The sequence below is a fragment of the Acomys russatus genome, chromosome 8 (genome assembly GCF_903995435.1).
Source record: "Acomys russatus chromosome 8, mAcoRus1.1, whole genome shotgun sequence".
NCBI classification, from domain to species: Eukaryota; Metazoa; Chordata; class Mammalia; order Rodentia; family Muridae; genus Acomys; species Acomys russatus.
This window is the reverse complement of record NC_067144.1, coordinates 3,063,412-3,076,021: the sequence shown is the minus strand read 5'-3', so window position 1 is coordinate 3,076,021 and position 12,610 is coordinate 3,063,412. Positions and strand designations below refer to the sequence as shown.

The 12,610-nt window shown below is 46.6% G+C and overlaps 1 protein-coding gene across 2 annotated transcripts in view; it reads left to right on the top strand.

The window, feature by feature from the left end:
• Positions 1 to 12,610, top strand: part of Dgcr2 (DiGeorge syndrome critical region gene 2) — a 62,618-nt gene that overhangs the window by 43,353 nt on the left and 6,655 nt on the right. For both annotated transcript variants that reach the window (XM_051150645.1, XM_051150647.1), the window contains exons 6-7: positions 152 to 328; positions 8,577 to 8,780. In XM_051150645.1, the coding sequence (XP_051006602.1) occupies positions 152 to 328; positions 8,577 to 8,780 (381 nt within the window). The remainder of the gene's footprint in view (positions 1 to 151; positions 329 to 8,576; positions 8,781 to 12,610) is intronic.

Below are 12,610 nucleotides of genomic sequence, written 5' to 3'. Positions count from 1 at the left end.
GGCACCCTGTGTCTCTGGGGCCTTCCCTGGAGCTGCAGTAGCCTTTAGCTCTTGGCAGTCCTCCAGCCCTGTGTCTGGGACCCTCTGAGGACTGTGTATGGTAGCCTGTAAGGGTCTGACATGTTGAGACTCACCTTTAGTCTCCCCGCAGGCTCCCCGGAAGTGTTCCTGCCCCCAGATCCCATCTTTGCATCCGCCATGTCTGAGACTGACGATGTGTTCTGCGCCCAGCTCCAGTGCTTCCACTTTCCTACCCTGAGGCACCATGACCTCCACAGCTGGCACGCCGAGAGCTGCGCTGAGAAGTCTTCATTTCTGTGTAAAAGAAGTAAGTCCCCGGGTCAGCCTCCAGTGGGCCCTCACCCCGTGTGCTGTGAAGTAGATACACCCACCTGGCCTCTAGCTCTGTGGCCAGGGTAGCCAGAGGAGTTCTTGACCTCTTGTTCCCCGGCCTGTGAAGCGACAGTTCCTATTCATGGCTTCAGTGTTAAGAGATTTGGGTGAGGATTTGGGAAGCCTGCAGCACCTCTGCAGTGTCCAGGGCCTTTGCAGCTTTGGAGCAGGGCATCTTCTTGCCTGTCCGCTCTGTGTGAATTCTCTCCCCTGGGGTGTGGGGTCAGGAGTCTGCCCAGCCCTTTGCCAACACGTCCACCCAAATCTTACATCGAAGACAGTACTTGTACTGTAGACACGGAGCAGAGGTAGGACTGTCCCCGCAGCTAGTCCTCTGGGAAGGGCTGAGGAGCAAGGCTGGCCTTGCTAGCTCCTGACAGCTGTCAGTGCATGCTTCAAGCCCTGACCTTCTGAACTAGCCCTCTCTCCCATGCTGATGAATTGATCCCCTTCTCACTTGCTGTGCCACAGGCCAAGCTTCCACGGCTCTTGGCTTCTTCTGACCGTGCTGTCTGTCAGCTTGTGTCAGCACGCACTATGAGGAAATGACAGCTTAGGCCGGACCTCCATGGTGCCATGTGTTCCCACTCTCTGGCTCTTGCTCTTCTGGGCCATTTTCTCTTTACACCAACTTCAGGGTTTTTTATTATTATCCCGAGTTTATTTAGTGTGGGATTCTCTTAGATAGCTGTGCAATTTGTGACTTTGGAATCTGACACTCGAGTGCTCTCCCTCTTCTTGCTGAGGTCTACAGGACAGTGTAGATTGGGAGGGCTGAGCATGCCCCTGCTGGGCCAGCATCAAGCTTCAGGCTTTCTGCAGGATTCTAAAGTATATCCTTGAGAGGAAAGGAGCTGCTTTCCTGCTCCTGCTTTTCCAGGAGCATTCATGCTACAAAAATATATTGCGTTTTTCTAGAGGGCTTGTTTTGGTTTTTTGGAGTAACTAGGTTTTTTTCTGTAATCTTACCACTTTGCTCACTTTTTGTTAGACTTTGTTTTGCTCTAGGTTTTCACTGTGCTGGCCCATGCTGATCTTGAACACCTGGCCTCCAGTAGTGGGACCCCAGCACATTGACTACTCCTGTGTGTCCTGTTTGTTTTTACTATTTCACATCAGCCATCCAGACATAACAGCTCATTAGAAGGACTGTCTCTCAGCTGTTTCCCTAACCTTAATAACTATAAAGTCAGTTGTATGGCATGACTCCAGGCACTAGGTTGTGACAACATGCTAGGTCCAGGGTTACTGTAACCCTTCATGTTGGTTCTACATAGTTGGTAGAACCCAAGTGTGGTTCCTCTAAAGGAATAGATCCTCTAAAGCAGGCGTGTGTGATGTGGGCTCCAGGCTGTTGCTGCTCAGTTCCCCAGCCTCAGCCTTGCTTCTACAGCTCCGTCCAGATCCCTGCAATCCATGCAGCCAATGCCAAAGTCCCTGAACACGGTTCAGGACAGTATTCCCACAGAGAGGACATCTAACACCAGTGGGGCAGTCCTGAATGACTTCCAAGATATGTTGTGTCAAAGCAAACTCAGGATGAGAAAGATTTCACAAGACTGGAGACATGACTTCGTGGCTAAGACCATGTACAATTCACAGTGGTCATGTTGGGCAATTCATGGCCAGTTGTAACTCCAGGCCAGGCATTCTAAAGCCCTTTTCTGACTTCCATGGACACACACACACATACACACATAATTTAAGTTTCAAATCCTTAGAATCTCAATAAACATCAACAGAAAGATTCTTTTTATTATTTTTTAAACATCTGCATGAGTGTATGCCTACAAACACACACGTGGACATAAAGGACAGCCCTCAGAAGTGAATGGTTTTCTTTTTTCTACCATGAGTTTTCTGGAGATTGAACTCAGTCATCAGGCTTGGAAGACAAATGTCTTTCCTAAGATTTTTTTTTTTTTTTCCTAAATCAGGTTGACTCCAGTGCTGTTTAATCCAGTGGGAACTGCCTGTGCCATGCTAGTTAAATCCTTGACCAGGTCTGGGCAGGTGCAGCTGTAGCCCTCCTGGCTGCCTAACACTGGGCGTGAGTTTCCACAGGCTCCTACTTCTCATCTCAGCAATTGTTGAATAAAATATGTAATCCTGTCCTGTGGTTAGAATGTGCTTAACACAGCTGCCAGTGGCATACCCTTCCGCCCCCTGCACAGTGCCCACCAAAGCCCATTCTCCTTCTTGCTTCAGGGTTAGAATGTAGCTAAAAAGAACGGCCCGTGTAAGCTTGGAGCATAAAAAGACTCAGCTATTAGTTCAGCCGTCTAATCCTCTACTTGATGTAGTCAGATGAGTTTTGTTTTTGTTTCTTTTTCTTTTTCTTCTTTTGGTTTTTCGAGACAGGGTTTTTCTTGGCTGTCCTGGAACTGCTTTGTAGACCAGACAGGCCTCGAACTCACAGAGATCCACCTGCCTCTGCCTCCTGAGTGCTAGGATTACAGGTGTGCACCGCCACGCCCAGCTCAGATGAGATTTAACAAAGATGAAGCAATTGTCTTCAGGTTCTGCCCTTAAGTGTCTAAAGATCACATAATCCTTTCCATTGGAGCGAAGTCTCTGTCTGTAACATGGCAGCATGGCCGCTTGATGACGTATGTAGGTTTAAATCACTCCATCACCCTCCCTTGAGTTTCAACCCCTGCTGTCTTGACTGCTCAGCAGCACAGAAGAGACTGAACCATGTTCCCAGCATATGCTGGTGTCGCTGTGTCCTGTGCCTGCTGCCACCATCTGCTGTGCAGGCTGAGGCCAAGGCTTGACAGCAGGAGGTGAGAACTCTCTGACCATCCACAGCCAGGCTGGCCTCTGGGGGAAGGGAGCTGGGAAACTGAGGCACAGCAAGAGAACAGCAGGGGACCACTTCACTACCTAGGCTGTAGTTTGTGTCAGTGTTGATAGTCATTTTATTGCATATATTGGGAAGCAGTCCCATGCCGTTCCCTAAGGCCATACATGCTGATGATAAGCTGTGTCTGTGTGTGTGATGGACAACACTGTAGGGCGATCTGCACTGGGTGGGAAGGCAGGGTAACCTTGTGTAACTTATTAGCTATAAATTCAGACTTAGGGAATGTTCTGAGGATAGTGTAATGTTCTTCTTCATGACCTTTAGAGCCATACCTGTGTTTGTCTTACCAATTCAACATCTGTGCAAAATTAGACATACTGTGGACTTGGAGCAATACAGTGTATTACTAAAAACAAAGGCACTCTTATATAAGCGTGGTATACCATCACTGACAATCTATTGTTCCAGTTTTGTCGGTGGTTCTAACAATGTCATTTTTTAAAAATATATTTTATTAATTTATTAGTATCACCTCTCAATTGTTATCTCATCCCTTGTATCCTCCCATTCCTCCCTCCCTCTCTAACAATGTCCTTATATAGCTAAGTTTTTCCAGTCTGGAATCCAGTCCAGAATCACACTTTGTATCTGCCTGCCATGTTCTCTTGGTCTCATTTCTGCCCTTTCAGTTCTTGCCATTGTTATATCAGGCACACTTAAGAGCCTGGTAGAGAGCTGTTTGCTTTACTCTTGTCTGTACCTTCGCTTCTAGGATTCTTGCTTAGTCTTTCCATGTCTTGCCTAAATTTCCCATCTGTGGTGGTTTGGATGACAATGCTTAGTTACCAAGAAAGGATTAGAAGAACTGGAGGTGTGGCCTTGTTGGAGAAAATGTGTCTCTAAGGGTGGGCTTTGAAGTTTCAAAAGCCAAAACCAGGCCCTCTGTCTGCCTGCCTGCCTGCCTGCCTGCCCACCCAGCTGTCTGTCTGCTCACCTGCCTGACTGCCTGCCTGTTTGCCTGACTGTCTGCCTACCTGCCCACCTGCCTGTCTGCCCATCTGCCTGTCTGCCTGCCTGCCCATCTGCCCACCCGCCCACCTGCCTACTTGCCTGCCTGCCTGCTTGCCTACTGCCTGCCTGATGCCTACCTGCCTGCCTGTCTGCCTGCCTGCCCACCCGCCCGCTCGCCCGCCTGCCTGATGCCTGCCTTTGAATGAGGATGCAGCTCTTAGCTCCTGCTCTCCCGTGCGTGTGTGTTGCCATGCTCCCTGGTTGGTGAAAACAGACTAACCTCTGAAACTATAAGCAGGCCCCCAATTAAATGCTTTCTTTGGGGGCTGGAGAGATGGCTCAGAGGTTAAGAGCACTGGCTGCTCTTCCAAAGGTCCTGAGTTCAATTCCTAGCAACCATATGGTGGCTCACAGCCATCCATAATGAGATCTGGTGCCCTCTTCTGGCCTGTAGGAATTACATGCAAGTAGAACACAGTATACATAAGTCTCTTTTTAAAAATGCTTATAGTTGCATTGGTCATAGTCTCTCCTCACAGCAATAGAACAGCAGCTAAGATACCATCTGTCTTGCATGTTGCCTGCATTTGCCATTAGAATCCTTACTGTATGGACCATTGACATTCGTGGTCTCTGGGGTGGTTCTTTCATCTGTGTCAGAGCTGGCTCTGCTTTTGCTGACCATTCTATCTTGAGAGCATGATGGGTTTTTTCTTTATTTTTCATTTAAATCCAAACATTTAGTGTATGACAGTAGACGTTGGTGCTTGCAACTTGGTCTGTTGTGCAGGAGATCCTTCATACCACGGGAAGGTGAGGCTGGCCTCCCTCAGCACATCGCAGCCTTTAACTATCTGCTCCATCCACTATATTTGGTCTGCGCTTTGAGCTGCCTGACAGTGATAGTCAGCTGTGGCTGGCTCAGCGCTGTTAGCCTACTGGCGAGAGGGCTGGCGTTGAGTCTGCATCGGCCCTCAGGGCCCTAAGTCTCCAGCAGGAGACTTTACCAAGGACCAGGCTGGTTACTATAGACGTGGTGAGCTCGTGACCAGAGATGTGGTTTGCAAACATTTTCCACGGTCTGTGATTTGTCTTAATTTTTCACAGGAGTTGTTTCTTTGTTTGGCTTTTCAAAACAGTTTCTCTGTGTATCCATGGCTGTCCTGAAACTCACTCTGTAGACCAGGCTGGCCTTGAATTCAAAGATCCAACTGCCTCTGCCTCTGCCTCCCGAGTGCTAGGATTAAAGGTGTGCGCCACCATACCTGGCTTCCACTGGGCCTTTAATGATGCAGAATTTATTTGTTAAATATGCTAGAGACTGACTGAGCCTAGGTCCTCTGGAAGAGTAGCAGTGCTCTTAACCACAGAGCCATCTCTCTAGTCTCTTACAGCATCCATACTGAGTCATTTTTCTCTACATATAAATTGTGAGATTTAGTTCGTGATTCCTTAATTAATACAGTTTACTCCAGTATATACCCTCTGTATTGTGTTGGAAAATTTATTATGCATATATTTTATTTTTATGTACTATTGAGCTGGCAATTAGATAAGTACATACTCTTTTATATGAGTGTTCATACATTTATTTGTTTGTTAATCTCATTAAATTGGTATGAGCATAGACTCCAGAGGCTCCTGCATGCTAGGCATGTTCTGCCCCTGAACTACATCCCTGCTTGTCTGGCATCAATCACAGTTGCTTTTAAATCAGGTTAAGAGAAAAAGGAAAGCAAGGTATAGAGATGGTCACCTTTGACCCCAGCACTCAGGATGCAAAAGCAGGTGGATCTCTGCAAGTTCCAGACCAGCCAAGACTGCACAGTGAGATCCTATATCAAAAGGAGAGAAGACCTGGGGAGTGGTGGCACTCACCTTTAATTCCAGCACTTGGGAGGCAGAGGCTGGCTGATATCTGAGATTGACACCAGCCTGGTCCATAGAGTGAGTTCTGTGACACCCAGGGCTACACAGAGAAACCCAGTCTCAGGGTAGGGGGTGGGGGGAAGGAAGGAAAAAAGAAAAGAAAGGAGAGAAAAGAGAGAGAAACATTGGTTTATACTGTGGTTTATAATTGCCTCCTGTGCGGTGTGCATTGGTATGGATTTGGGTTGCTATATTGGACTAAGTTACCACAGCCTAAAGAACTTCCTTTGGTAGGTCTTTAAGGCAAGTCCCTCAGCACAAATTGTAGACTTTGTTTAGCAAGTGTTACTTTGCCCTTCAGGGTTGCTCAAGATTGAACCCAGTCCTTTATGCATACTAGGCAAGTGTTCTACCAGAGTCACACCCTCTGCTCAGGCATCATGTTTTGGAAGACAGCTTTGCTATATCTGATTTTCCTTTGAGCACTTTATGTTGTCCTACAGTTCTTTCTTCTGAGAAGCTGGTTGTTAATTTTACCAGGGTCCCTTTACAAGTCACAAGTCATTTCCTGTGTCCTACTTTTAACTTTTTTACCTTGTCTGGGGCTGGAGAGGTGGCTCAGTGATTAAGAGCACAGGCTGCTCTTCTAGAAGACCTGGGTTCAAGTCCTACCACCCACGTGGCAGCTCACAGCTGTTTGTGACCCCAGTTCCAGGGGACCCTATACTCTCACACAGATATACATAAAGATTAAAAAACACCAATGTAAAGAAAATAAAAATAAAGAAATATTTTTAAAATTTGCAGCTGGGCAATGGTCATGCACACTTTTAATCCCAGTGTCAGATCCCCTGAAACTGGAGTTACAGACAGTTGTGAGGGGCCATGTGAGTGCTGGGAATTGAACCCAGTTCCTCTAGAAGCGCAGTCAAAAAACATCCCAGTGTCGGGAGGCGGAAGCAGGCGGATCTCAGTGAGTTCAAGGCCTTGCTGGTTCTACAGAGTGAGCTGCAGGGCAGCCAAGATGACAACCAAACAAGAAAGCATTCTCACCTTGTATCTGAGCCTGCAGTTACATGCATCCCAGAGTAGCTATGGGGCCCAACACATTTGTAGATGATGTCATGGGACAGTGTCAGAAACTTGGATGGTCCTGTTAGATTTTCAAAATTTTTATTGTAATGTGCCAGTTTGTGAAATGTTTTGTCTTTAATCCTATTTGGAGTTTGCTGCATATCCTGGATTTAGAGACATGTTTTTACTGCGTTAAGAAATGTTCGGTCTTCCTTCTTTCTTCCTTCCTTCCTTTCTTTCTTTCTTTCACTACTTTCCTGCTTCCTTCTCCTGGCACTTGCATTGGACGCATTGGATGCCTAATGGCATCTTGTGGTTCTCTGCAGATCTGTTCCTTTCTCCTTGTCCTTTCTCACTGTTGTAGCAAAGCATATTCTCTCTTTCTTCCCTTGAACATTGATGCCCTGTGATCCAGTTCTAACTGAGGAGAGCCATTTGGAGAGTGGAGCAGGCCTCTGTGTCCCGTTCCCTCTCACGTGCCTAGCCCCTCCCCGTGCAGCCGTCACAGCTGCTCACTAGCTTACGGGATCTTTGCCCTACTCTGGTCTCCCAGGTCACATCTGTGCAGGTTACTACATGTGTCTGGGTTTCAGGGGACCATCTTGCCAAGCAGTACCTAGACACTCATTCTAAACACATTCCAGTTCCTTTGTTTCTTTGTTTGTTTGGTTGGTTGGTTGGTTGGTTGGTTGGTTGCTTTTTCAAGACAGGGTTTCTCTGTGTAGCCTTTGCTGTCCTGAACTTACTTTATAGACCAGGCTGGCCTCGAACTTACGGAGATCCGCCTGCCTCTGCCTCCTGAGTGCTGGGATTAAAGGCATGCTCCACCACATCTAGCTCATTCCAGTTTTTGTTTTGTTTCGTTTTGTTTTTGTAAGGACACAGAAGGAAGCTTTTCTTTTCTTTTCTTTTTTTAAGATTTCTTTCTTTATTATTTTTACAGTCTTCTGCCTGCACACATGAAGAGGGCACAAGATCTCATTATAGATGGTTGTGAACCACCATGTGGTGCTGGGAATTGAACTCAAGACCTTCGGAAGAACAGACAGTGCTCTTAACCTCTGAGCCATCTCTCCAGCCCATGATTCCAGTTTTTAAATAGCTAATAGCCATGACATCTACATTTTAGCACTTAGAAAATCTCATAAATGAACCAGGTAGGTTAAAAGTAAATGTTTCTGCAAGGAACCTTACCCTGAAATCTGCCATTCCTGTTCTGAGTCGGAGGGTTGCATTTGTCTTGGCCAGCTGCACTTTGTCCAGACTTCAGATCTAGCATGCCAAATAGGGAGGACTTGCCTAAAAGATCTGACTGGCTCCTGGGTTTTCTGTCCTCTTCTCTCCAAAGGTGCAGGTGGTGGCGGGGAGTCGGGTCTCAGTGCTGCTGGTAACACATACATCCCTGCACGTGTGCCCCTTGCAGGTCAGACATGTGTTGATATCAAAGACAATGTGGTGGATGAAGGGTTCTACTTCACTCCCAAGGGGGATGACCCATGCCTGAGCTGTACCTGCCATCGAGGGGAGCCTGAGATGTGCGTGGCTGCCCTGTGTGAGCGGCCCCAGGGATGTCAGCAGTACCGCAAGGACCCTAAGGAATGCTGCAAGTTCATGTGTCTGGACCCAGGTGAGACGGCTTACCCTGAGCTAAAAGCAGTGATGGGGACTCTGGAGAGCTTGTATATGACACAGCAGTGGTGGTAACATGTACTTATGTAGCTGGCTCAGGGGCCTTGATAGGCATCTATGAAAGTCCCCTGTGACTGCCACCCTTAGCATGGCTTGCTTTTCATTCTAAGGTAGTATTTACAATGTGCTTGAATCTCAGCAGGACTGTTTGTTTGTAAATGAACTTGGCAGCTTCAGACCTGTCTAGCACTGTTGTTTGTTTTGTTTTGTTTTGTTTTGTTTGCAGGGGTGGTGTAGCCTTGGCTGTCCTGGACTGGCTTTGTAGACCAGGCTGGCCTTGAACTCATGGTGATCTGCCTGCCTCTTTCTGAGTGCTGGGAATAAGGGCGTGCACCACCACACCCAGCTTCTTAAGAATAAGAACTAAACTTGAAATTTACATGGGCATTTGAGTTCTTCCCCCTTGTACTACAGTGGAATGTGGAAGGTAGTGAAATAAATAGTCCTTGCTTATAGTCATCAGTGTTTTAACCTCTCCACCACTAGGTGGTGCTCTAGGGTGCACACTGTTTAATCAGGTTTCAGGATAACCACCCTTTGACTGGCAACAGAAGAGCATTCTTGTGGCTTGGATACTTTCGGTGACAGAGCTTTATCTAGCATGTGCAAAGCGCTGAATCCTGTATCCATTCCTAGGGGGAAGCCCAGCAGGTTCCATCCTGCTCAGACCACCACATAGCGCCCTTCTTTGCCGAACACCAGAGCCACTGACATGTCAGCGTGAACTCAGGTCTTAAGGAGTATGAATTAAAAGCATGAATTTCTTTTTTTCTTGGGTGCCACAGTAGGCCCTGCAGAACAGGAGCTTGGCAGGCGTGAAGAGTGTGTCCTCATTCTCAGGAGCTCCGTGCAGGGGAGGCTAGAGCTGGGAGTATGAGGCCACAGTAATATGTACTATCCCCTGAGCAGAGTGCCATCACTGCCCCCTCCAGGAGGGCTGCTGGCTTGGGGAACAGAGCTGTCCTCTGTAGGCCGTGTCTGAGGCTGGGCAGGAGCAGGCTTTCTGGCACATGTTCCATTACACATGCAGTTGACTTCAGTAAGTGCAGAGGCTGTGCTTTTAGCCAAACCCATCAGGGTACAGAGAGCATAGGACCAGAGAGACTGACACTTGGACCTCTTCCTTCCCACAGAACAGACAGTTTTCTCATTATATGGATGTACCCATCCAGAGTCCTGAAAAATACAAACACCTATTGGATATTTGCAGAGTTTCCTGTGCCCTTAGCCACATCACTGCAGTCTTCCAGCTTTGTTGTTACCGTGGGAGTCAGACTTCAGCTTGCACAAGCGATATCATCTGAGCCCAGTGTTCCACTCCTTGGAGATGTCCCAGTGCTGCCCTGCCCCTCAGCCTGGGCTCTGCAGAGATGACCAGGCTAGACAGAATGGCCTGTCTGTGCTATAGTTAGCCTAGTAAGCCTGGCCACAATGGGGACTTCTTAGCAGAGCAGAACTCTTCGTGTGTCAGGGTGGGCCCAGAACTTCTGCAGGCCACTTTGCTACGCAGCTGGAGCAGCTTAATGGGCCCTGCTCTGCTGTGCCTGTTCCTACAGGGCCTTACCTAGGAATTACTCATCTGCAGCAAGGACCAACCCTGTCAGTGGAAGTAGAGACAGCAGGAATAAAGTCTCAGCAGTTACCTTTCATTTTCCCTTCAGCAGTACAAGGGTTCAGCATTTATTCAAGACCAAAGCCATTGCCAGAGGAAGGAGAAGTAAGGATTAGCAGCAAGGGAGAAGTGAGAACGTCACCCTTTGCAAATGATGTCATTACAAAGTAAGTCCTGGAGGATCTGCAGGGAAACTCCTAGGACCAATATGTTCAGCAAGTCTCCAGATACAAGACCAATATGCAGAAATCCATTGTATTTATGTGTACTATTGGTGACAATTAAACACTGACATTTTAAAGAAAGTGCCACTTAAAATAGCACCCCAACATAGGAAATATCTAACCGTAAACTCTGCATATTATATTTGCTGCCAGTATAAAACACTGAGGTGTAGTACATACAATAAATAAATCATTTTTTAAAGGTTTTATTTATTTATTATTATGTATACAGTGCTTTGCCTGCAGGCACATCTCAGAGGGCACCAGATCACACTATAGATGGTTGTGAGCCACCATGTAGTTGCTGGGAATTGAACTCAGGTCCTCTGGAAGAGCAGTCAGTGCTCTTAACATCTGAGCCACCTCTCCGACCCAATAAATCATTTAAAAAAAAAAAAAAAAAAGAATCATAGGCGGGCCAGGCGTGGTGGCGCACACCTTTAAGCCCAGCACTCAGGAAGCAGAGGCAAGCAGATCATTATGAGTTCGAGGCCAGCCTGGTCTACAAAGTGAGTCTAGGACAGCCAAGGCTAACACAGAGAGACCTTGTCTCAAAAAAAAAAAAAAATAATCACAGACATTAAAAAAAGAAGTAAACTATATCTCCAATAAAACACTGAGGTGGATGGGTGTGATGGCTCATGCCTTTAGTCCCAGCACTCGGGAGGCAGAGGCAGGTGGATCACTGTCAGTTTGAGACCAGCCTGGTCTACAAAGGGAGTCCAGGACAGCCAGGGCTGTTTTGTTTTGTTTTGTTTTTTCCAGCCAAAGCTGTTACACAGAGAAACCCTGTCTAAAAAAACAAAGCAAAACAAACAAACAAACTGAGGTAACCAAATCAAAGCCTTAAATAAAAAGAAAAATACCATGTTTATAGGCGTTAATTCTTCTTTCCAAATCAACTATAGATGCAGGTAGAAGCTCTCCCAAAAATGGAGCTGGTTTGTTCTTAAACTGGTTTGAAAACTTACTTGCAATGGAGAAAGAGCTGAAGAGCCCAGTGTTTTACAAAGAAAGAGGGTTTGTGATACCTAGTTCATGACTTAGGCTCCAGTCTTATTAATCAAAGCAGTATGGCACAGATGGAAACGAAGAAAGAGAACTGATGAACTAGAGGACAGGAGTAGTCCCAATATGGTGCAGTAATATTTAACACGCAAGCAGAGTAACTCAATAGCGAAGGCACCGCACTTGGACACACAGCTGGGACAGCTGGCTAGCCATGACGACTGTTACACCACTCCAGCTACTGCACCCGAGAGTAAGTCAGAATTTTCATAAACCAGGCTAGAAGATGCTGAACTGTGAAATCTCTGTAAGAAAATACAAGGGGAAATCTTTTGTCATAGAATAGGCAAAAAAGTAAACACACACATGGTCCTTGAAAATAATCATTAAACTTTTATCCTGCTCCTTGAAATACACTGGTGGAGAACTGAAAGGACAAACCACGAAAGAGTAATTTTTTTTTTGGTTTTGATTTTTCAAGACAGAGTTTCTCTAGAGTTTCTCTGTGTAGCCTTGGCTGTCCTAGACTCACTGTGTAGACCAGGCTGGCCCTGAACTCACAGAGATCTGTCTGCCTTCAAAGTAGTGGGATTAAAGGTGTGTGCCACCACCGCCCAGCAAGAAAGAACGTCTAAGATGTAAGTTCAGACACAATTCTTTTTTTTTTTTTTTTTTTTTTTTTTTTTTTTTTTTAGTAAAAGGCGAAAGATTTATATGATCTGAAGAGAAACCAGAGTATAAGACACAATTCTTATATTCAGAAGATATAAAGACCTCTGGGGACTGGGAACATAGCAGCTCACACCGTGTTTGTCTAGCTCACATGAGTCCTTGGGGTTGATTTCCCCACATTGCACAGTAGAGCCTGGCGGGCCCAGAGGCAACCGAGTCACAAGTTCAGGACCATCCTTGGCTACAGAAGCA